General features: G+C 37.2%; 1 protein-coding gene across 3 annotated transcripts; it reads right to left on the bottom strand.

The window, feature by feature from the left end:
- Nucleotides 1-20: 20 nt before the first annotated feature.
- On the bottom strand, nt 21-25312 carry LOC128030995 (protein tyrosine phosphatase type IVA 3). 3 transcript variants are annotated; one of them, XM_052619141.1, is made up of 7 exons: nt 11302-11476; nt 11091-11117; nt 9932-10567; nt 9626-9718; nt 5182-5312; nt 3067-3141; nt 21-2269 (listed from the first exon to the last, which is right to left on the bottom strand). In XM_052619141.1, the coding sequence occupies exons 3-7, from the start codon at nt 10034-10036 to the stop codon at nt 2152-2154; spliced, it is 522 nt and encodes a 173-aa protein (XP_052475101.1). In that variant the 5' UTR covers nt 10037-10567; nt 11091-11117; nt 11302-11476; the 3' UTR covers nt 21-2151. The 3 variants fall into 3 exon arrangements, with proteins under 3 accessions (XP_052475101.1, XP_052475103.1, XP_052475104.1); XM_052619143.1 differs by lacking the exons at nt 11091-11117; nt 11302-11476 and adding an exon at nt 25192-25312; XM_052619144.1 differs by lacking the exon at nt 11091-11117.

Genomic DNA, 25312 nt, shown 5'->3' with positions numbered 1-25312 from the left:
CAGAATGACCACCAATGAGATGAGACTGTGATATTTTTTTATTTTTAATGAATCCAGATTTCAGATATAACATCTGTTCCAATTTCATAAAAGAGCAATATGTACATAAATTATTAACTTTTCTTGTTTGGTATTAAAATGAGCAATTATACAATAATGTCAATCACTGTAGATATGAACAATCAATAAACAATAAATCATTAATTATGAATCACGGTTTTAATAAAACATGTAATATCAATATGCTTATATCAAATAGGCCACTTTAGATATGATCACAAATCCAATGGGTCAGTGAACTTTACTATGGTAAGAGTGTGATGTATGTTACAGATCAGATCATCTCTGATAGCTCCCAGGTTTTTTTAAATACTCACATTACTACATCATCCAGTGTCAAGGGCAATGACTTCAGCTCTGTTGGGACAAGATCCAAAAATCAGGGACAAGAAAAAGACAGGTGAAAAAAAAAAATGTTTTTTTTTTTCTTTTTAAGTCACATGGTGGACATTGTCATGGATGATCGTCTTCAGGACCACAAATGAATGTGGTCAGGAAAAACCGGAGATATGCCATGTAGTTTGTGAGTCCTGCACCATCCTTTATCACAAAAGCAGCACTAGAGCTGATATCTAAATATATTCCCATGACATTTGTTACATTATTTTGCTGATCACATTGGTTTATTGAAGCAACAACTCATCAAAACATTACATATTTGCAAATGCAGACACTTAACAGATGGTGGAGACTGTAACAAAAGTGACAAACGTGAGAGAAAAGCCCTTATATATGTGTACAACATTCAGCTGCTTTATTCACACACTTTTTTTCAAATGGGAGCCATATGGACTATTAAGTGTTATAACCAGAAATGCAAATTTGATAAGCACCTGACCACCTGTCTTAAAGTTCAGTTGTAAACTGGAGTGAGCTCAGCTTTAAAAGTCCGTTCATGGTAAATATAAACAATACATGACCTTAATTCATTTGCTTATCCTTCTCACAGTCACAATTCAACAAAGATACTCTTTTATTAGATATTTCCTTAATATTTGCTTTCTAGCTGTTTGAAATTTTGATTTCAAAGGCAGAGAAATGTTGTTATCCCAGATCCAAGGTCTTATGTATTTCATATTAACAAATTAATGATGCAGATTACATCATTTTAGTACCAGACACAGATTTATCACCTTTGGTGTCTATATCCCCACTAGTTAGGCAGACTGATTCCATCTCATTTCCTACAATATGGACAAGACTAAAAATATTAAGCCTCACTTTGAAAAGTTCATTTTGTTATTCCACAGTAAGTGTCCACAATACAACTAAGCAGTCACACACGAGCACTGAGTGCAAACAGCAAAAAATAAATAAAACTGGCAATTCAAAAAAGCTTTCCTTATATGCTGCAAACGATTTTTCCTGTGAGGTAAATATTGTGAGGACTCCCTCTTGTGGTTTCTGTGTTAAATTAAACTAGAAATACTGATCTACAAGCGTAGTCACTCATGGATTTCTCTCCTCATTGATGCGATTCTGTGGCACAACAACATATCAGATTCAAAATGATTTAAAAGCAGCTAAAACATCCAAAAACCTGGAAGTCTATGTTATCGATCCAAAGGCCCACAGTTCTAGTAAAAAGTAGCCAGTGGTGCAACAAACTTGAATCCCAGAATAGATTCACGGTTCAATGTAGAAAAAAGGGGCTAGGTTAAACCACTCACTCACATCTTCAAAAAAGTACAGCGACATGCATTCAGAAACTTCAAAATTTCAAGAGAGAGAAAGAACAGGGTAGTAAAGCAGTTTCATACGAAACTGTGAGCATAACAACAGTGATTGTGTTCTATGAGCAGGTGGCTGGTAGCCATGATCATCTTTGGATTGCGTTCTGCTGGTACAGTGTGATGGGTGGTAGCTGAGGATGAGGATGGTGGAGGGGAGGTTGTGTGCAAAGACAAAATTCAATAAGATCTTTTTTCTTAGCCCTGAGCTGGTGAAGACCCTGTGTGCAGTGGTCTGACATTTACACCAAAAGGGGGTTAAATTCCCTTCCTGAAATGTAGCATAAGTTCAAATGCACTAGATTGGTAATTTTAGTCCATGAGTGACTGGATCCTTCAGTGGCAGGCCGGTGAGACTGGATCACATGAGGCAGCACTTGCTTTTGTGGTTGTGTGGGTCTTTGAAACGCAGTCTCTGTTTGGGGCGGTACTTCTCCAGGTATGTTAGCTGCTTGCTGTTGATGGCGCCCCGGCGTTTCCTGTGGGTCAATTAACACCAAATACACTTTAGTTGTATTAGTTTTTTTAATCAATGATTTTTCCATTTATAATAATAGTAATAATAATGATATTAAAAGCACATAGACAATTTAAATAATGTTTAACCCCTAAATCATTAATAATTTGTTTATAACAGTTCTATTTTAATGAAAAACATTTATATATCAAACACACCTACAAGTTTCTACTTATAAAACATACAAGTATATGTACTTAAAGTAAATATTTACCAACATGCAAAATATTTTGACTTACTAGGATTTTAAATGTTTGTTAAATGTATACATGCATATATACACACATGCATATACATTAGGAGCTATATAAAAATTATATATTAATATACTAATATACATTTTAAATATTAACTTCTTAATATCTTAATATATACACAAAATTAATATAGAAATGTATCAGTAATATACAAAATGTAAATGGAAAAAAAAAACTAAATGTATGGAAATATATGCATATACATACATTAATGATTATTTTAACCAGTTATATTTTCTTGATTAATTTTTTTCTGTAATGAATTAGCGCTGTGTTGTGTGCTACTGTTGTATGTCATAATGGTGTCAGTGCATACTGCATTCATAATTTTTTTACTTCAGAATTTGCAATAAATTGTTTGCTGTATAATTAGCTGTGAGGCATTAACGATGCACATTATCAGTGTAGCACAATTTACTGTGCTTGTACTGTATCCCTCACTGTATTGACCGGGTTGTACAGCGGTGTTGGTAATGTATTGTTAGCTGTAATGTATACTTACTGTCTAATCAATTGAATGGCGTCCTCATATTTCATTCCGCTCTCTATAAGTGCCAGAGCCACCAGCACTGGAGCCCTGCAACATATACATACATGCACAGTGTTTAATACCAGGAAACAGCTTTTGTGTGTGCACAGCCCACAGAAAAAAATATGTTTTCCAGAAAAAGTGACCCATTCAGCCCTTCTCAGCAAAGGATACCACCTTATGCATGAGAGAACAGGTCTACAGTTACAGTATGTTACATTTTCTGAATGGCAAGACTCATTATTCTACAACTTAAATTACAATCTATTCTAAAGCTACTGTGTGGCTTCAAGACTTGATATACAGTAACCCTGGAAGCCCAAATACCAATTCATTTAAAAAACAGTAACAACACGTTCATAAAACAGAAAAAGAGAAATGTTGAAGAATAAGTCACACAGGTTTAGAATGACATGAGGGTGAGTAGATGACAATTTTTATATCTTAAAAAGACAGCCATAAATGAAATATGATATAATAAATGAAAATGTATTATAATGCACTCAAGCTTATGTTTGTCCATACAATGGTAGCCAATGGGAACCCAAATGTTTTGGTTTCCAACATTCTTCAAAATATAATTTTTTTGTGTTTTGCACAGTAAAGGAAGAACTATCCTTTTAATGACATTTAATTTGAACAGCAATTCATTTTAAGCTATCATTCTAAATGTTTACGGAGCAGCTATCATAAATGTTTTTTTTTTTGTATTAAAAAAAAAAAAAAAAAACTAAAACTAAACGTCATTATGTGCTAATCTAAGAATTACTAAAATAAAATACATTTTGATTTGAAAAGTGTGCCATTCCCTGTCAGAGACCTTGTCTATTTCTAGCGTTGGCGCTCAGGGTCCTGACAGCTCTGAAGTCTCTGGAGTGTGCCCTTTTCCAATACGTAACAACACAAACTCATCCTGCTAAAGCAAACATTGGCGCTCTGTCAAAAACTGCTGAGGGCTCCCACAGGAGCTGCGATCTACGTCAGAGAGGCTGGTGCTTAACTTGTCGGCAGAAGCGGTCAGGGTGGTCAGAGTGGGAGGAGGGCAGGCAGGTTAAACCGGACTGTCCTTAGCCTACCACTCCTGCAAAGCCATCACATTTAGGCATCTGGATCAACAATTCAAGCACCACTGCTTAACCACTGCTTAATTAGTGTATGTCTGTTTTGACAGCTGGCTGGATAATAGGGCAATATCGTGACCAGGATTCCTCACTGAAAAGAGATACGAAGGAGCAATTAAGAGAGCTGTTGCTTATTCACTTCCTATTTCAACCTTTGTTCTTTGAATAATAAACCTGGATTAATATTGTGTGTCTGCTTGGATGGTTGGTTTTGGCACACAGCGGTCAGGCAGGGAGTATAGGTTTGACCTGGAGAGGACCAAGAGTGAGAGGCCTGTCGCTGAGGAATATTTGGGGAAAAGCCCCCCACACAAAAAAAAACTAACAGTGATGAGAAACCAAATGTAAACAGCAGAACACAAACACTACACTTACACAAGCCACCTTAAAGCTCTGCCAGAGATATTAGCAACATTTACATTCTTACATAATTTTTTTAAATCACGTAAAATATATACTTTATTTCAGATTTATTTTCAAATAAATTTCCAAGTCATTCAATTATGAAAACAATGTAATAGTTTCATTTCAGTCAACATAAGCAACACTGATTTGAATGGCCATTGTTCACACATATCTAGATATCTCCCAATAATCCTAAATATAATTGGATAATTACACAATTATACTAGTATAATTATACTTATACTTACTAGGCTGATATTTCACCCAATTTCTAATCAGAATCATCAGGTACATTTACCTAGGTGAGTGTATTTTTGCAAAAACAGTCATTAGGTGTCACGTCCCCAACCAAAATAGAGTTGTTTTGAGTTGCCAGATTTTTCCACTGTGGAATTTTAGTACAAAAAAAAAAAAAATACAAAAACAAAACCTAATTCAGTGCGGGCACAGAATGGCTTGGCATACTGGCTAGATAAGGTTGTGCTCAATTCTTAACATATCACACAGATGGCTATAGCTTTTGAGTAGCACTTCTGTGATAACAGAATAACTTGACACTCACCGGCCCAGTCCGGCCACACAATGCACAGCCACACAGCAACCTGGATCCTCACAGAACTTATTCTTCAGCAGACTAAGCCAGTCATCCACGATCTTAGTAGGAGGAGGTGCACCGTCATCGAAAGGCCAATCCTGAGGGAGACAAACAGAAAGATGATTTGACATCTATTATCACTATGGATTACTACATGTCTGTATGTTACTATATTTCGAATTGAAAGGGAAAAACTCATATTGAGACACACCAAATACTAGCAGATAAGATAAAAGGGAACAAGGGGTAACAAATGACTCCAGTCACCACCAGCAGATGGTGCTCTATAAAGCTTCAGCATTATGCATCATCTCAGATTCACAGTAATCTGCAAATCCCCATAATGATTCCTGTGGGATTTTCACAAATTCTGCAACCGTAAACATGGCACGTTCACTCATCCCGTCAACTCCAGCAGTTTGATCAGATCTGTCAAGAACAGCTCGATTTAACACCATGTGCAAGAGCTGACTCATCAGAAATGTTGAATTATGCAACACCAGAAACGGAATGTTCACAACTTTACTCAACAAGTTGTTTCATCAAATTCATTAGGTACTTAAAAGTTCACACAAAAATGAGACTATTTTCATGTTCTCCCAAACCTCTGTGACGTTCTTCGGTGGAACACAAAATGTTTCAATTGAATTTTTGACCATGCATTAAAGTCAATGGGTTTAAAACAGCACTTGACCCAACAGACTTTAATTTAGTTGTAATTAATCTTTAAAATGTCTCCATTGTGGGAAAAAAAATGTAATTCAGGTTTGAAGCAACAGGAGTGTGAGTAAATTGTGTATGAACTTAAATTTGACATGGTAAACTTCTCATGTTCTTTAACAATTTTAGGACTTGATCTATGGTTTGATTATCATATGCTTTACAAGCTACAGAAAAACATTGAGGGTTTTGATAAATGCTTGAGCAGATCAGAACAAATACATTCAGTCTAGGCACAATCTAACTCGCACGCAGACATTAAATACATTTATCTTTACAGGTAGCTTTTCATGGAGGCCTGGATCTGAATGACTTTTTTTTTTTAAAAAACACAAATGTGCTGGGTTAAAATACACTGACAAACTAAGCATGGTGTTTTGCATTGCTGCTTTCTCAGAAATGGGAGACATTTATATGAAGTGAGCTACGGAGACCATTTTCTACGAGGACCATCTATGAGAATCTCCTGGTTTAAAAATAACTTTTTAATCCACTAAGAGGTTAACAGGCCCCTCCTTGTCTGGTATGTCAACAGTAAGCTATTAATTCCAGTCCATTCCCAAATGGAAGTGCTCTGTACTCTTGCCAGGGCACACCAACTCCAGAACAGGCAGCGTGGGGCCTAATTGTAGAAAATGCCATGGCTTTTTCTCGGATCACATACCTGCTATAGCTCAAGCAACTCGAGCGTCTGCTTACAAGAGAGCAGGAGATGTTTGAGGCACCTATTTTTCTGTCAACCAACACATCAGTTTCATTGCTTCCTTTAAAGGCATTCTTCTTTTTAAAATACATAAGGCATAAGGCACATAAAATGTCAACCAAACCACTCACTGATCTGTTTTCTCATCAAAAAGAAGCATTTCATGATCTTTCATGATCTATAAAATCATTAAAATGGTAATGTCAGTACGATTTATATTTTTTGTTTTGTTTTAAACAGAGTATCTAGACCAGGGTTACCTAAACTCGGTCCTGGAGGGACGGTGTCCTGCAAAGTTTAGCTTCAACCCTAAGTAAACATACCTGAAGCAACTAATCAAGGTCTTAGTAGGCATACTAGAAACTTCCCGGCAGTTGTGTTGAGGCACGTTAGAGCGAAACTCTGCAGGACAGTGGTTTGTCCACCCCTGATCTAGACTTTTTACCATCTTATGTTTGTTCTACGAGACAAATGGGATCCAACGGTGCAAACATGGTGCGAATAATAATTTAAATCCATCTTGCAGTTGCTTGAATTGGAGAGGAAATCCTGTTTTCCGAGTTTTGACCCCCTGCAAACCTTTTTTTTTTTTTTTTGGAAGGCAGAAGTGATCACTTTGTGTGTATATATATATATATATATATATATATATATATATATATATATAATATATATATAATACAGACACAAATACAGAGTCGGTAAACAGAAAGAGAGAAAGCATACTGCAAATAAAGTAAATATGCAGAGAAAACTAAGTAAGCCATTCTGAGGTAGTACTGTGGCATACCACTCAAACAGTCTGACATGTCAACTTCTGTTTCATCGTGAGAATGTGTGGCAGGATGTTATTCTGAACAATGGAAGAAATTTTGCAATTCTGGTTTGCAGCACTGGTAGTGGTGCAGCAATTAGATATTTCTCTTTTAAAGCTGAAGTACACTAAAAACCTTTTTTCTACACAAGCTGAAAATGCAATCACAACTATACTGGAAAACTATACTTCACAGGCAGAATGATTAAAGTTTCAAAAGTTTGGAGCAAGTATGATTTTTTTTTTTTTTTTAAGTATTTGAAAAAAGTATCTTATCAAATATATTCCTGGGATGGCAAAACTGAATTATTACTCCAGTCTTCAGCGGCACATGATCCTTCAGAGATCATTAACATCTCTTCTGATCTGGTGCTCAAGAAACTTTTTTCCCCAGAATTCTTTGAAGATGAATAGGAACTTTACAATCACTTTCAATCAATTTAATATATCCTTTTTCCAAAAAGTATTAATAAAAATCTTCTGACATAAAAAAATTTGATAGGTAGTTTAAATGCTTTCTCTGATTTTGAACAGTGCAGACTGGACTTGATTTAAACTAATTTTTTCTCCAAAATGTGGTATTAAGGTATTTTTCTCAAACATTATGCACACATTATGGCTCTATGGAACTATCAAAACATTTCTCTGTTACATTCCTGACTAGCCCGACAACAGCAACATTGTCTTGGTTTGTTCCAACCAATAGCAGACAGAGCAGTATTCTGCAAAACCCTTTTGAAAATGGTCATTATTTTTGCAATTATGTTTTGTGACGTGACTGATACAGAAAATTTAAAACCTTTTTTTCTTTTTTACTTTAAGTAACCACATTTCTCAAATTGATCTTCTAAAATACTTTTGAGGAAAAGCTATAGAAATTATTCACACTAAGAAAAGGCACTAAATCCTGTATATGTCATGTTTTTTTTGATAGAGAGCCAAGGACTTAAACATTACATCTTGTCCAGCTGAGCATAAACTCATCAGCAATGTTTCAAACAGACTCCGTAGTCAACAGTGTTTCTCTCTTACGGAAACTGACTGTTATCTTGATGGCACAGAGGAAGAAACTGATTTACATAACTTCTCATGCACTTTGCAGAGTTTTTAAAAGTAAAAACTGAGATGCACCTGCATCCTGGAAAAATTCACAGTGACCTCAGGTTAATCTAAGAAGCTTAGCTACATTTCTAGAATTCTTAAACGCATAGAGTAAAATATGTAGCATCATGTATATTTCTTCTAATTTAATGAGAAGTTCAACTGTGAAAGAGCACAAGGGTGACAGGACTTAATAAAAAGCAAAGGGAGAGAGAGAGAGATCAAGCTCCCTTTACACTGCAATGGTAACAGGGAAATGTTAACAATCCAAACTGAAAACACATGTAGACTTTGGATGAATGGTAGATTTAGGTGAAGGAAGAGAAATATCTTATGTTTGGCAGAACGTTTTAGGAATGTCTCCTCAAATGTGGAGTTAGTTCCCTCTGGAGCACCAGACATAAAGCAACCTCATCTCACTTCAGTTGACATCATATCACGTCACTGAGAGGCCAATTCAAACAGCATGTGTGTTCCAGAACTAGATGAGCACTGAAGGGCTGTGGTCTGTGCTAAACAGGATGATCCTACATATAAATCCAGACAGAGGCTTTACATGGTATCATAGGGAGCCAATCACCTTCATATCACTAATGTGGTACCACAAGTACCACTAATTACAACAGCATCACTGCAGAATAGCAGGAGTGTTAATTAAAGTAAGGGAGGCATGGAGTGACACTGCCATGATCGGGAAATAATCCAGGATTATTACATTTAGGTGACAGAGTGAGTGTGTGCACATTAGACACACATATACTGAATGTACTTCTACAGAACAGAAGGTCAAATGCATCTAAAGACAGAAAAAAAAGACAGAAAAGCCAAAATACTATGCAAAGTCCCTTTAAGGCAAGTCATGTCATGGGGAAATGAATGGGGAAACATCAAATTCTCCAAAACCGTTCACTAAGCTTACGATTACATTTTGAAATCACAAATGAAAACTGACAACAACTGTGTCATAAATGTTGTTACTTTTGCTCAAATACCATTATAAAAAGCTTATTACAAAAAAAAAAACACTTCACAGGCGACACTTAATTACAATTTGACAAAGAAATATATCTCACCATGACAGTAATTCCATCCTTTTCCAGCGGTGTCTTATCATAGGTGATTTCACACACACGCACCACTGTTGTTGCCCCATATTTCTTCAGATCCTGATGAAACAAGATTGCACAAGTTTTGAGGGACAAAACAGAGTACATTTAGTATTTAATGTAGGACTCTGAACAAATGTTTTGAAGTTTGTTCTTGGTTGTGCTCCATTTATGTGCAGCACTTGTCACATCAGAGTAGTTCTGAACTTTTTCAGAGGAGGAAGTATGTGACCTTTCATGCTTTAAAATGATCATGTCTGAATGGTCTCTCACCTCAATGAAGCTGCTTAATGATGCATTGGTTGGGTTGTGCGTGATAAGGAAGCGCATTTTTTTGTAGCAGACCTCGACAGGAGCTGGACGGTTCATCCTGGTCATGCTGGTGTCCCCTCCACACTACAGAAAACCGAACACTCCCTCCAGGCCAGGATCCACAGAGTTCCACTCACAGTATGGCACTACTCTGACCCACAACAGTGCTACAGCAGATTCACTATCACAGTGAAGGTTTCAAGGACTTGCAGGATCCTCTATGATAAATCACTACCACTCAGTATATAAAATTGAAAGCTGCATTTCTTGGAAATTAGAGGCCCCAAGAGTCTTCCTCTTCCAACAAATCAACCTCTTCCTCTTTAAAGGGATACTCTGCCGGGCCACTAGATGGGTGGAACAGTGTCCGGTAGCAAAATGCCAGGTGCCGCAATGCCAATTAACCCATTTGGCACAGAGCAAAGTGGTCATTCAGGAAGACCAGCAAGAGAAGAGCACAGACAGTGTTTCTCTGTACATTCAGTGGCAGATTTCGGGCATATCCACTCGTGATCAAGCGTTACGATGTTGTGCGTGGCAGTAATCACCGCTGCCCTGCCGGAACTCCATTAACAAACAAGAAGCTGGAGGAGAAAGCTGTTAAGAGAACAAAGAAAGACAATCACATACCAATCCATAAACAGTTTTTCTATATAATAATATAATATAATTTATAATATAGGGGGATAATACATAACTTAAATGAATTTAGCATTAAAATGGATTAACTAGTTAATAACAAATATGTTCTTAAATCATATTAGATAAATTAAATAAATCAGACAGCACAATAGAAGCAGAATTTGAAACAAACTCATTGAAGAAGTCCCAATTAAAGGCACATCTCACCTCAAAATTAATTAATCACTTATTAACCTTAAAAGATGTTAGTGATCATCTCAGTCACCATTCACTTTCATTGAATATCAAAAATAGGCACTGATGTCTGATGATGATCTTTTGTGTTCCACAGAAGAAATAAACTACTTAAGGGTGAGTAAACGATGACAGAGTTTTAATTATTGGGTGAAATAACTCTTTAAAAATGACACAAGACACAAACTTAGAATTGCATACAGTTAACCGCAGACAGTTTGACAGCAGAGAAAACAGCACTCACCTGTGCCAACTTCTCAAACAATGAGAACTTCACATAGATGCATCAAAAACAAGAAATCACACCATTTAGTTCAAGAAATGAAGGGAGAAAGAAGCAAAAACACAAAGAAACTTCAGTTGCATGCTATTTTCCCAATAACACACATAAGAAAATCATCTGGAACTACTGTGTCTGATCTCCCCCATGACTCGTGAGAGTTGGCCCCCTTTACCTTTATGAAAGGCTGCTTCCCGCTCGGGACTAAGCCCAGGGCTCTGCTGGGAACAGCGGCGGGTGAACAGTTGCTATCCGTAATAACCGATTCTGCTCTAAACCAGTCCAGGCTGCCCTGGCTTGCCATATGACAGTGACAGCACACTCCGCTAATGTCACAAACAAATGCACTCATAATGCTCTTAGGAGGAGTGAAGACCAGTCCACCCCCACCTCTCTCTCTCTCTCCATCCCAATATAAAAATAGCATGGCCAATGTACCTAATAGGTTTCACAACATACGCTCTTGTTTGATGTTTTTAGTGGCTGGTTGAGAAATAATACACACTTCATTTCAGCACTGCAACAAGAATGCAAAGAAAGTACTTCCATAAAATGTTTACTGGACTGTAGTTTAAAACTCACATACTTCCACACTCTGCCCTGTCATTTTAGCATGTTCACAACATGATTGAAACAAGAAAGAATATATAAAATTACCTTCAAGGGATATTCTCAAAATTGTGTCAATTTACTCATGCCCGTGCTGTTCTAAACCTGTGTTATATATTTTGTTAAATTCATCCAACTTCTTTCTTTCTCATTTCAGTAGATGAGCAACAGAACATTTGCTCAACAGTGGACAGGATACCTCAATACAGACAGTGACTTTTGTCAACATGAGGTTATCATTCTGATACCCATGATCAGAATGACACCCCTTTAGTTACCCTGCCACTCTTGTTGAGGGCTTAGCACATCCTGAGCCAAATCCTTTTACATAAAGCTGGAAGGCTGGACAGGCCTCTCTGCCCACTAGTGCGGTGTGTGTTTCCAGGTGCTCTGTCTGTTGGCTCTGGAGTAAATACAGATACTCCGACCTGTGAATGTACACTAATCTGGACAGCAGGACTCTTATTTATTTAGCTAGGTAATTTTTGTTCCTTTTTAGTTTTCAAGATGTCCTTAGTATTCAGGCGTCTAGCTTAAGATAAATTTAAGACAGCAAACAGAGCGGAGAAAGAGAAAAAATTATCAATGAATTTCAAAAATGACCAGCCGAACCTTATAAAGAACCACCTAACTGTGCAAGCATTTGTCCAACAGCTCCTGAATTAACCACACTATGTGATCAACGAGGCTTGTTAGTAAACAGGTTTACACAATTGGTGCTCAGCAAAAGTCCCCTCCCCTCCAGAAGTTCTGGCTTGGCTTCAAAAAAAGACCAATTAATTGAAGGATTAAATGCAAATGACCTCATCAAGGGCAAGTGTTCCAAGTGATCAAACAACAAACACAACACATGACTCATCTGGGCCAGAACTCTCACCAAGCAGAAAGGGCAGATTGTAACCAGAGAGAAAAAGTCATACAGAAATCTATTTAAGCAATATGGAATCAAACACTATTTTGTGAATACTGTCAAAGGTAAAAGGCTTTTCAGCAGAATATTATACATTCAAGAATGATCTAAAAATTATTCTGGAAATAAACATTTTGGAATGAATACATTCTGTAATTAATCTATACATTTTAATTAATTGTAAAAAAAAAAAAAAAAAAAAAGATTAATTCTAAATTTAAACATCCTGGAATGTTTATGATGATGATGATAAATTCTGGTACTAGATATTTTGGAATCACTAAAAGGAGAGAGAGGGGCTACATGTGGCCTAGGCTGTTATCCATGTTGACAAACTATCCTAATCACAGCAGGAACAATAAGAATCTTAGATTTATTAGAATTCACCAGATTCTAATGAATTCAAGTTCTAGAGTTTTCACGGACCTATGAACAGAACTTCAGCTGCTTAATGAAGGCAATGTGTATTGAAGGTAAGAAGTGATATGGAACACTTCCCCTCTGGCCCACTCAGCTATGCTCAAGTAACCTCTGCGCAAGGGCTCCCCTGGCACGCTCTGCTAATGCCAATGGGCAGCAAATGCCACACTGGCAGCATCGAGACACACTTTCTAGATCATGCCTTGGCAGCACATTTGGAGTTATTAGTTTTACTTTGTAAAATTTCAATATGATCCTTTTTTAATCTCTGTTTAAGATCCAAAAAGACTAGATGCATTAACACTCTCATACTCATATTTTAGGGTTTTGTTTGGAAAAGGGAATACATTTTGAATGAGATGGCCACTACTCAAAGAGTGCAGGAGGTGTCAGTTCATTGAACAGGTCTGCAGGGGTCTTCCTGTTGGTGGGGCTGAACCTGTATTTGACGGGTTAGAGTGTGTTGCAGACTGGGCTGGCTTTGTTCTGCCTCGGTTCTGCACTTGACTGGAGAAGAACTCCAGGGCACGAAGGCTTCATGGCCACCTGTGTTCTAAATATACCTCTTCCAGCTGTCACCTAATAAATTTAGCCAGATCCGAAATGAAGTGGGTCGGGAGTTAAAGATAACTGTGGACTTGTTTTGAAACATGACAACCATCTAAAAAAAAGCTACTCAGAAAGGTCTCGACTTTTACAACTGGATTAAATAATTAGTCTGGAAGAAAATAATTAATAGCTCAAATTTCTTCGCCTTGTAACCTTATAAGGTTGGACATCTGTGTACAGATTCCTGGGAACTGAGATACCAGGTGCCATACCAAAAATTAAAATGACTGCTCAACACATTTTGAAGAGGAAGATTCAGCCAATGGCATGTAAGTGGTTGCTTCAAAGACTTCCCTAGGATAGATATGATTTATAAAATAACATGAGCAATCAAAACTAAAAGTTTCATGCAACATTATGACTCACCCCAAATAAGAAAGTCAAACAAGAATAACACAGAGCTCCAAACCGTGACTAAAAAATACTAAATGGCGAGTGAAGTTTTTGCATGTAATGCATTTTTTGTTGTGTACGTGTTTTAAACTGAGACTATGCACAACAACGTTTTTGTGGATAAAAGGGTTTCAAACAGTTCTCATCTCTGCTATACAGCAGCATTGTCTCACACCTGCTAAACGCAGCTCAGTTGTGCAAAGTGAAAGTGAGGAAAAGCAGCATCTGATTCATGCACAACTTGAACAAACTACAACAGGTAAAGCTGTCAGCTGTGTGGATATTGGCAATATCATTAACAATTCTCGTTTATTATTACTAATATGGCATCTTCTTATCAAGATCCTAGTGTATGCCGTGTTCTGTTTATTCGTGAACTTCATTATTTGAAGTGCACTCACTGTCCAGTAATCGCAAAAAGCTTTGTGCTTTGTTACTTTTTAATAAATAAAGTATCAGCTTTAAAATGATTCCAGATTCATAAAAATCTAACAATAAAGACAGTTTTGGCACTCTTTAATGTGGTAGGTACAATCCTTTTAGTGCCTCAGTTCAAGCGGCAAGTGAACCTATTTAGATCTTTCTCTTTACTACTATAGTAGCCTACGTAATAAAGATGAAATAACATCAAAACATATGCTATTTTATAAGAGAGCCTACATTACAGCTTACTGAAATGTAACACACAGCGTACAATTAATGACTATATTTCAAGTTGGAAAATACATGGCTTAAATGTTAAATGTTAAAATGTAAAAAAGAAAAAAGTTTATTCTGTGGCACCTATAAAAAATAATTTGCTGCCCAAGTTTTTTTCTTATAGGAGCCAATGGCTCCTTACTCTGTTTTTTGATCTGGAGCACTGTAACAAATCTGCCCTCAGTACCTACAAGAAACTTTACTTGAACAGAACATTTAGGCTACATTTGCATTATTTATTTGCATATTTTACATACACTTTCATTCAAAGCAGTGCATTCGGGGATACGCATTCAATGTGTTCTCACTCATTTAAACTCTTACACCATGGCCAGCATCATGCTCTGCCAACTATACTATAACGATACAAGAACACCTAGTGCAAACCTGTGCTTATTTTAATAACTGCAGGTTGTAACACTTAATGCAATTATTACCTTTGACAGCATGCAAAGAGCACCCTGCACTAGGATAAGGTCACCATGACCAAAACAAGCATGCATACTGGTTTGAGAAAGACACAAAACTGATGAGAGGTGGTTCAATTTTCTTGTTTTTAAAGTGCATTCATTATAGGCTATGAACATGCTAAATTATTTGTGGAATATGGGCAAAGGACATGATGTCACACCCTAAGGCATTACACCTTACTCTACCTTCCCACAGAACTAAAAAATCATGCTGATTCAAAGTCTGTATTCTTTGTTTTGAGCCAAGAGGCCAATCTGTGATGTTATATTCTCTACTGGTCAAATATTTTTACACTATACAATTTTGCAGTTCAGAGTTCAACAAACTTAAACATTGGTACACAGACACTATTTTATAAGGCACTCATTAAATCAGATCAACATATGATATGGCAATTTTTTTCACTGTGACACCACTCTAATGTGTTAAACACGTCCACACATTCACATGTTGTACTGCATTTAAGTGTGGTGTGCAAATTATTACCAGGCTTATACGCACAGGGAAGCACTTAAGAGGCAAAACTGTACCACATGAAGAGGACCCAATCATTTGATTTTCAACAGACGTAAAGCAAGCATATGCTATTAGTGAAACCACATGGAAAGCTGGATGTAAAACTCCATTACAGCATTTCCAAACAAAGGCAAACATACACTGACAAAATCATTATTCAGATCTCCACAAAATTAGAAATCATGTTCTGAGATATTCAATGGGTTCTAAAACAGAGAATACCAACTTACATTTTGGTTAAGATCAGACAAAACTCAACTTCACAAGGCTGAATAAGTGCTTATGTCCAGATGAAGATCAATAACATTCCTGATTTCAGAGGAGCAATTTCACTATCAATCAGGAGTCTATCAAACTCTTAACTTTATTACCATACAATGTCTTGCAGAAACTAAAACAAGATGATTTAACACCATGAACTTGGTTTTGCAGACTACAAAAGATTTTTCCATATACATCTGTGTTTGTTCTCTATAGCAACATCCCTGTGATGTAACGAGATCTGGGGTTTTATCCTTATCCCTTCTGACCTGCAGGAACCAGTGTCCCTCATAACAGAAGAGAGATACAGTAGGTGGCCAACCAAAATGAGCTTTTGATAATGAGTTGATATTGTTTGAACAATTGTTGGCTGAGCTGGGTCAGCCTTGGGACCAGCAGCCATCAGCATCTCAGGGTGAAAACGTCTAACATGACTTTTTAAGTTAGTCGTATTCCCAACATTTTTGTTAATAAATGCACTTTAAAGGTGTTTCATAAGTGCTTTTGTTTAGTTTTTGCATGGTGTGTTAAGTTATTTTTCATTTTGCAATAAAGATGTGTGGAATACAAGCGAGTGTCTTATTGTTTTGTGTATTTTTATAAAGAATAAAATAAATTAACCCATGATTAATTCAAAAAAATGCTACTGAATTGCCGCTAATTACAGTGAAAGTAAATTGAGACGTGTGCACGTCTGCATGACCGCATTTTCGGCCACCCGAAATCCCAGACACGCAACCCCGGTGACACCGTTTTTTTACACGTCAAATTAACTGGTGGAAAAAATCCGTCACCGCAACATCCATAATATATATATATATATATATATATATATATATATGTGTGTGTGTGTGTGTGTGTGTTTTTTTTATGTAAAAAGCTGAACGTTACCTTTGTGACATGTAATATAATTTGTATCAATTTTAATTTTATAAAAACTGTTTGAGTTTGCAAAACAAACACAACACACTTGAAGATTTAGTTTCTGTTCCTTCTACGAGCCTGAAACACTATCAAACTTGCCCTGGACCAGAGGGCAAACTTTATTATGGAGTCCTGCAATATCTAGAAAAGAAAGAAAGCCTTGACATTTTGCCAAGTATGGTAACCCATACTCTGAATTGGTGCTCTGCATTTAACCAATCCAAGTGCACACACATAGCAGTGAGAAGTGAACACACCGTGAACACACACCCGGAGCAGTGGGCAGCTATAGATCAAGCGCCCGGGGAGCAACTGGGGGTTCAGTGGCTTGCTCAAGGGCACTTCAGCCGTGGGTGTTGAGAGTGGAAGACAGCGCTGTTCATTCACTCCCTCCCACCTACAATTCCTGCAGGCACCGAGACTCGAACCGGCAACTTTCTGCTAACTAGTCCAGCTCTTTAACCATTAGGCCACAGCTCTACTTAGACTGAAAGCAGCAATAGCCACATCCAACCTCTTATCAAATAGCATTTAGGAAACTTGTCAATCAATTTATGTCTCTGAGAAGTCACTGCATGTTCTCATGGGCTCTCCAAAGGAAGATAGAAATAACTTTTATCTTCCAGATGGGTCTTAACAAGCCCCTTTGGGTATGCCTTTAAGTACAAGCCCTACTTATTCAGGCACTTCTCCTTCCCGAGAGCAAGAGTCCAGTGACAGCCCCATCTGTCTAATGCAACTCAGCCTGTACTGAAACATTTCACACCATTGCTCCAGATCTGTGTGAAATATATCAGACTTGCCCAAGATTGTCTCACATGAGCCGGCAATGAAGGAAGATCAAGACTGCACACCAATAGGTTAGGAAATTGCTATCAGTAGCTTTGTGTTTATAAAGATATAAGCTCATATCAGTTACAGGACACAGAATCAGATCGCTGACTCTCTATTGCAACAGAGAGCATCATTAGCACAACAAGCAGTACATAGAGGACGACATCAAAAAACAACATGTGAAGCCTGTTGTTATGTGTATATCGGTTGCTTCAGAATAAGGGCAGACTGCTTCTTAGGAATGGCAACAGTAAGGAATTTAACTATTTAACTAAGCTTTTAATGATTGTTTTACTAATTTTGAGGAAGAAACATTTTAAAATTCATATTGATTTGTTTCCCTCAACAGTTTATGTCCAAATAACAGGTCCTTGGTTCATTTCAAATAAGATGAGACAAACATAATATCTTGTAGTTTATTGAGCTATTAAGTAACAAATGATTTGTTCCTATACACAAAGGATTTGTAAGGCCCCGAAACACCAAGAGACCCCCTTGCTCTCAACAATTACTTAGTTTTAGTTTTGTTTTTGATTTTGACCAGCGGTTATGAAAACATGAATGTTCCTCACCTTAATGCTGTTTACTGTCACCCTTTCTATGTAACGTCCAAATCAGTCAAATCATGTAACGTGACTGCCATATACGGTCTCCTGCCATTCTTGCTCAAAAAAAAAAAAAAAAAAAGTTAAGTTCACAAGAAGAGACACTGTTGCCCAAGTGCTTTCCGTGTGAATGAATCGAGATGGACTGAAACACTGACACTCACACACTACTATTTTGCGCTTTGTATGTAACAATGTCCATATTGGTGAGTTTTCACTAAACACAGTCAGGTACGTGAAAATAAACAGTTTGAAAAGTAATTGAATGCTAGTCAGTATGACAGCATCCTACTGTATAAACCTGCTGCTGTCTGTCATCATGTAATCAAACAACAAAAGAGAATGAAGTAATTATTCACTGCTCTTCATTGAATATTGTATAACTTTTTTATGAATCAATATATACATTTATGTTAAATTTATATTGTGAAGTCTATGCAGTTCTTTATTTTTACATTTGATTATCCCCCACCCCCAGAATCAACTGTCTGACATGCATGTCCCTGTGTAAACTGCATGAGAAATAAAACTGCAGGGAGGATTCTCAGTCCCCTGGGATATCTCTCATGATATTGCATCACCTCAAAATCCCTAAGCACATAATAACTCTAATTTATACTTGAGCTCAGGGGCTTCCCAATTGCCCTGTGGACCACTGTTTGTTGTTTTTGAGGCGGGGTTGCAAGCCCTGCACGAGATGAATGCAAACAATGCTTGCAGATCTATTTCCACCAATGAAAGATACGTACAGTAGTAGCAAAACTCTATGAGATCCCTAAAGCAAGCATTTCCCCTCATTGTGTCTATGTACACTGGCCACAAGGAATCCCCTGGGAGTGTTAGGACACCAGCTTGTGCTCTATCTCTCTCACTATCAAGTTTATACTGCTCTCTCTTTTTGACTTCACCACCATAACTATTTATCTCCCTGTGAGGCACTCACTGCCCTTTTTCCCTCAACTACCCCAAACACATGCAGCCACACACAGTGTCCAGATCTCCAGCATATCACCTAAGGGACAGTGGGAGAACTATGGAGATATCTCATTAAGAAAGCATTCAGCCTTAGGAAATGAACCCTTCTGTATGTGTGTGTGTATGTGTGTGTGTGTGTGTGTGTGTGTGTGTGTGTGTGTGTGTGTGTGTGAGAGAGAGAGACATATTCTGGTGATGACTACTGTAGGATCAACTATGACTTAGACTAGGGCTGCACAATTAATCATATTTTAATCTCGATAACAATATCCACCTTTCTCGATTAATTAAAACTAATAATCACGTTATTTATCCCGAAACGTGTTTTTAATTTGGAATTTGCATTATTTTGCATTGCTAACAAGTCTTCACTAGCATTCATGCTTGTGGTTGCCAGATTTGAAGAACTTTAAGGGCCCAAACAGAGCTTTATGCCCGGTGTTTTAATTTGTGTAATTTGGCAACACTGGCACAGACTTTGCTCATGCTTAGGACTTTGGACCCTAGTAAAAAAAATAAAAAAATCTTTTTTTCCGGTTTAATTTCGGTTGCCGAACATTCGATGCATCCCTAGTCAGTATTGTAAAATATTATTACAATTTAAAATACTGCTTTCTATTTGAATATATTTTAAAAATGTTATTTACTCCTGTCATGGCAAATATGCTTATTAGGTACAACAAACATTTCTTATTTTTATAGTCTGATGCAACCCACAAGGTTTATTTAAACATTATTCAATAGTACACTGTGGTGGACAAAAGAAACATTTAAACTCCTTAAATAACTAATTGAAGTAGTTTGATGCAACTCATTAGGCTTAATTTAACATTGGACAAAATAAATAGAAACATTTAAACTACTGAAAGAAGAAAACTTAGTAAGATCATGGTTATATCCACAGGTGCTGTTAAGACGGTCAGTAAAAAAAAAAAAAAGCATTCTGATTACTGCGGGTGGATAAAGTAAATCATAAATGATGCCAATATTAAGTACAATATCATATACATTTTTCAGCAGGCAGACGATTCATTTGTATTTGTGTGTTCTCCTGGTCAGGGTGCAGTGACAGAAACTGTGACATTCCAGATAAATTTTAAAAGGAGAAAAGCCTGTGTTAATTCTATTGAGTAGCTTAATATGGCCAAAGAAGATATTTTGTTTTATAAATAAATAGGGATGTAACGATTTACTGCGAGCCAGTTGGTTGAGATGCTAAACAAATCGCGATTTAATTAATTTAGATTAAAAACTGCTCACATTGCATGTATGCTGCATCTTTGTTTGGATCATGATTAAATGCAGTGGTTGCCTCTCATTTTAAATGGAAAGAGCACAGAAAAAGCCTTGTTTTGTATATATATATATTATGCTCTATGTGAAATCACGCACCTGATGGTATTTACTGCTGATTAGATAACCGGCTTTACTTACTAGATGCACATTAATCATCGGCCAATATATATCATGCATCCCTAGAAAAAAATATTAGTGCTTTTCTATAGTATTTAGTCTCAAATGTCAAGTATACATCAGATTGGTTTCTTTAAATGATAAAAATATAAACGTATTATAATGTTATACTAAAACTAAAATGAAAAAAATGGGGGAAACCCTTAAGATAACACACAAAAAGAAAGAAAAAAGCATCTTAAGCTAGCAGAATAAGCGGGTATCTGATCTATTGTGTTTCTAGGTTTAGAAACATTCTCATATACATGAAGAAACTAATAAGTGTGAAATGGGGAGAACTAGTTATAAAGCACCCCATGTGGAAAAAAAATGACTAATCCTTGCCCCCCTTCGAAGACACTCTGTCACAATAGATGCCCTTACGAAAGCATTAATGTGGTTGAGTGCAATCTGATCGTGATACGATCGCTGGAAATTATCGTATTCACTTTAAAGTAAATGTTTCCTATTACAATAATGTGCTCAATGCTTGTGTATATATACACTCCACCAAACACGTCCTGTAGTGTGCTTTCTAAATCCAAAGAATGACCTTAAATGCCAGTTTAAGAGAACAGGGACAACCGCTCCTCTGGGAATCATAGCATAACCCTTTATTTGGCAACAGTGCACTTCTGGAACCTCAACTACTTTCTTCCCTTTTTCACCACTTTATGTGGCTATCAGGCAGCCAGAAACTGCCAAGCACCGTTAAAGTCAGATGAAGCAATTTTTATTGACAGGTAGAACTGCAGTGGGAGAATCCTGGAGCTGAAACTACTACTATGTACCAGCAAGTAACATGTTTTTAAGACTCCAGCCCCTCGCGACTTTGTTCTCAGGGAGGAATTCCCAGCAGCAGGCTTCAGTAAATGCATGCCGGGTAAATGTCACATACCCTTGGGGGCCGACTTTCCACGAATGAAGAAGCTTGCTTTGGTTACTGCAATTCAGGTTGAATAACAGAAGTAACCCTCTAATAAAAAATAAAACACAAACAATAGCATCTGTGTTTAAATGGAAGACTCACAGGGAGGCTGAGGTAGTGCTAAGATTATGAGAAACACAAACATTAACATCCCCACCCCTTTATAATCTCTCAATTTCTAACAAAGCTTCCAGCTTTGCTCACGTTTTCCTAATAAAAGAGGAGTAACTCACTTTCCTTGGAGGAAGTCTCCCCTTGCCCCATGCTGGCAGTTTACGTCATCACTTAAACCTCAGTGTACAGAGCCAAGAGAAACTGATCTAAAATTCCATTAGCATGAAGTGAACTGCAGGTAGGAGGAAACCCATCCCAGCCTAAACTCTTCCTGCCTTACTGATTAGATATGGGTTTACCCTAATGGCCTGCACCTACAGGACATTTCCACTGCAGCAGTCCGTGGTTGTTAAGATGACACAATGTTTGTTCGCTTAGATGCACACTTATAATAAGCAATGGTTGCAACACAAATTAACTATGTAGGAATGACAGGCTAAGTTACAAGTGCAAATGATCGTACCGTAAGGTTGTTTGTCAGTAAAACTACTACACTCATAGACAACATTTACAGTATTGTTCAAAATAATAGCAGTACAATGTGACTAACCAGAATAATCAAGGTTTTTCGTATATTTTTTTATTGCTACGTGGCAAACAAGTTACCAGTAGGTTCAGTAGATTCTCAGAAAACAAATGAGACCCAGCATTCATGATATGCACGCTCTTAAGGCTGTGCAATTGGGCAATTAGTTGAATTAGTTGAAAGGGGTGTGTTCAAAAAAATAGCAGTGTGGCATTCAATCACTGAGGTCATCAATTTTGTGAAGAAACAGGTGTGAATCAGGTGGCCCCTATTTAAGGATGAAGCCAACACTTGTTGAACATGCATTTGAAAGCTGAGGAAAATGGGTCGTTCAAGACATTGTTCAGAAAAACAGCGTACTTTGATTAAAAAGTTGATTAGAGAGGGGAAAACCTATAAAGAGGTGCAAAAAATGATAGGCTGTTCAGCTAAAATGATCTCCAATGCCTTAAAATGGAGAGCAAAACCAGAGAGACGTGGAAGAAAACGGAAGACAACCATCAAAATGGATAGAAGAATAACCAGAATGGCAAAGGCTCAGCCAATGATCACCTCCAGGATGATCAAAGACAGTCTGGAGTTACCTGTAAGTACTGTGACAGTTAGAAGACGTCTGTGTGAAGCTAATCTATTTTCAAGAATCCCCCGCAAAGTCCCTCTGTTAAAAAAAAGGCATGTGCAGAAGAGGTTACAATTTGCCAAAGACAATGACCCAAAACACACTAGTAAACGGGCAAAGTCTTGGTTCCAAACCAACAAAATTAATGTTATGGAGTGGCCAGCCCAATCTCCAGACCTTAATCCAATTGAGAACTTGTGGGGTGATATCAAAAATGCTGTTTCTGAAGCAAAACCAAGAAATGTGAATGAATTGTGGAATGTTGTTAAAGAATCATGGAGTGGAATAACAGCTGAGAGGTGCCACAAGTTGGTTGACTCCATGCCACACAGATGTCAAGCAGTTTTAAAAAACTGTGGTCATACAACTAAATATTAGTTTAGTGATTCACAGGATTGCTAAATCCCAGAAAAAAAAAATGTTTGTACAAAATAGTTTTGAGTTTGTACAGTCAAAGGTAGACACTGCTATTTTTTTGAACACACCCCTTTCAACTAATTGCCCAATTGCACAGCCTTAAGAGCGTGCATATCATGAATGCTGGGTCTTGTTTGTTTTCTGACAATCTACTGAACCTACTGGTAACTTGTTTGCCACGTAGCAATAAAAAATATACTAAAAACCTTGATTATTCTGGTTAGTCACATTGTACTGCTATTATTTTTAACAATACTGTATGTAACACCTGCAGTCAAAAACAAGACAAAGGAGTTGACCTTCAGAGATTTCTCACTTCAATGGAAGTGGCAGGAGTTTCTTTATCAGGACTATTTCTTTCCCGCACAAGTATAGAGATTGTGTTTGCAAGGCAGTTTTAATGTTTACAGTGTGTTGCTTGTTCATACACTGCATTTTAGCCTTGTTTTTAATTACAAATATCTAAGCATTCTTAAGACAAGATAAATTTATCAAACAAGGAAAATTACAAATATATATATATGGTCTAAATCTTGTTTTCTGTTTGAATTAAGTTTATTTTTCTTTCCCAAAAATAAAAGAAGTGTTAAAATATGTTTTTAGATGGCGTTTGGCATGTCTCAACAAAGGACTATTTCATGTCAACTACCCAACTACAAATCAAACATTTTAAACCCTGAAAGCTTATCAACTGATCCACTCAAATGTCTTGTATAAATGTGTGTCTCTTTTATACACTTGTTCAGGATTTTACACCAAAGTTAAAATCAATAACAAACCAAAATACAAAAGTAGACTAAATGCTCATTCTGTGCCAAAGCCTAAAAAACACATTAGAAAGATGGAATATTAGAGCCAATAATCCACACAAATCACATCTCATCCACAACAACTTTGTGTTCCCTTCTGCCAGCATTTATCTGAAAGTCAACTACACCTGTGAAGAAAAACTGAAACATGAACTCGAGACAGATAACCTGGCACAATAAAGCTCTTTAATCTGGGAAGATCTCTTCCTGAGAACGCAAATCGTGACAAAAGTAGAATTTAATCATCCGGCTATTCGAGAAAGAATTCATTTGACACGATACCAGACAAAGAGACCGCACACATGCACAAACCAAGCCTGATCACAACTTGTTTTTTTGTTTTTTTTTTGTTTTTTGCGATACTGAGTTACAACCAAATTCAACTTGTGCATTTTATCAAGGCATTTTTTATGCACAACCATGATTTTCTTTAACTTTCTCCATCGTTATGCGATGGATGGATGCTGGTATGCATCCAGCTGTGCCCCAATCAAAACACAAAAGCGAGGCTGAGTTTCTAACGGAACAATACATATACATTTATTATATATGTGCTGCTAAACAAAATATAAACACAAATGCTTATTATAATCGGTGTTGTGTAAAAGAAATACCTCCACACACCTCGTTAGCAGCGCGCTAACGCTAACAGCCCCTCAACGCTTTTGTTCTGAAAACGCCGGTATCAGACGACCACTTTCCTTGACAAATTAACTTTCCACACCGCATGAAAACCACATTCACAGCATAACATGTCGGGCGTTTACATATGTTGATGACATATTACATATATGTGAGAAGTTATTGACTGTAACAGCTTCAAAACTAAACAAATGATCAGCGCGCGCCCGCCGTCAAAAACACAAGTCGCGAGGATTACCAGAGCACACACGATTTCACAAAGCGGTTAAACACCTAGTTTTATCTTAGTAGACGACTTTCTGGAGGTTTTCATATAGATTTGTCATACTCACAGATTTGTCAGACTCGCTCCATGTGATTCAGCGTGTATCCGTCTGTGTTTGTTTGAGTGGATGCGCGCACGCAAGCGCGGAGATTCCCCTGCTGCAACCATGGAGACGTAGCGTCACCCAG

This window comes from Carassius gibelio, chromosome A16 (genome assembly GCF_023724105.1).
Source record: "Carassius gibelio isolate Cgi1373 ecotype wild population from Czech Republic chromosome A16, carGib1.2-hapl.c, whole genome shotgun sequence".
NCBI classification, from domain to species: Eukaryota; Metazoa; Chordata; class Actinopteri; order Cypriniformes; family Cyprinidae; genus Carassius; species Carassius gibelio.
The sequence above is the reverse complement of the archived record's forward strand: the minus strand, read 5'-3'. Positions and strand labels throughout refer to the sequence as shown.

What these genes read in the sequence shown, in the direction of transcription:
- LOC128030995 (XM_052619143.1), bottom strand. Translation starts at nt 10,036, where the DNA reads ATGACCAGGATGAACCGTCCAGCTCCTGTCGAGGTCTGCTACAAAAAA. An exon ending in AGGATGGAATTACTGTCATG is followed by an intron (nt 5,313 to 9,625) that starts GTGAGATATATT and finishes TGTCTCCCTCAG; the next exon opens with GATTGGCCTTTCGATGACGG. An exon ending in TGTGTGGCCGGACTGGGCCG is followed by an intron (nt 3,142 to 5,181) that starts GTGAGTGTCAAG and finishes TATATGTTGCAG; the next exon opens with GGCTCCAGTGCTGGTGGCTC.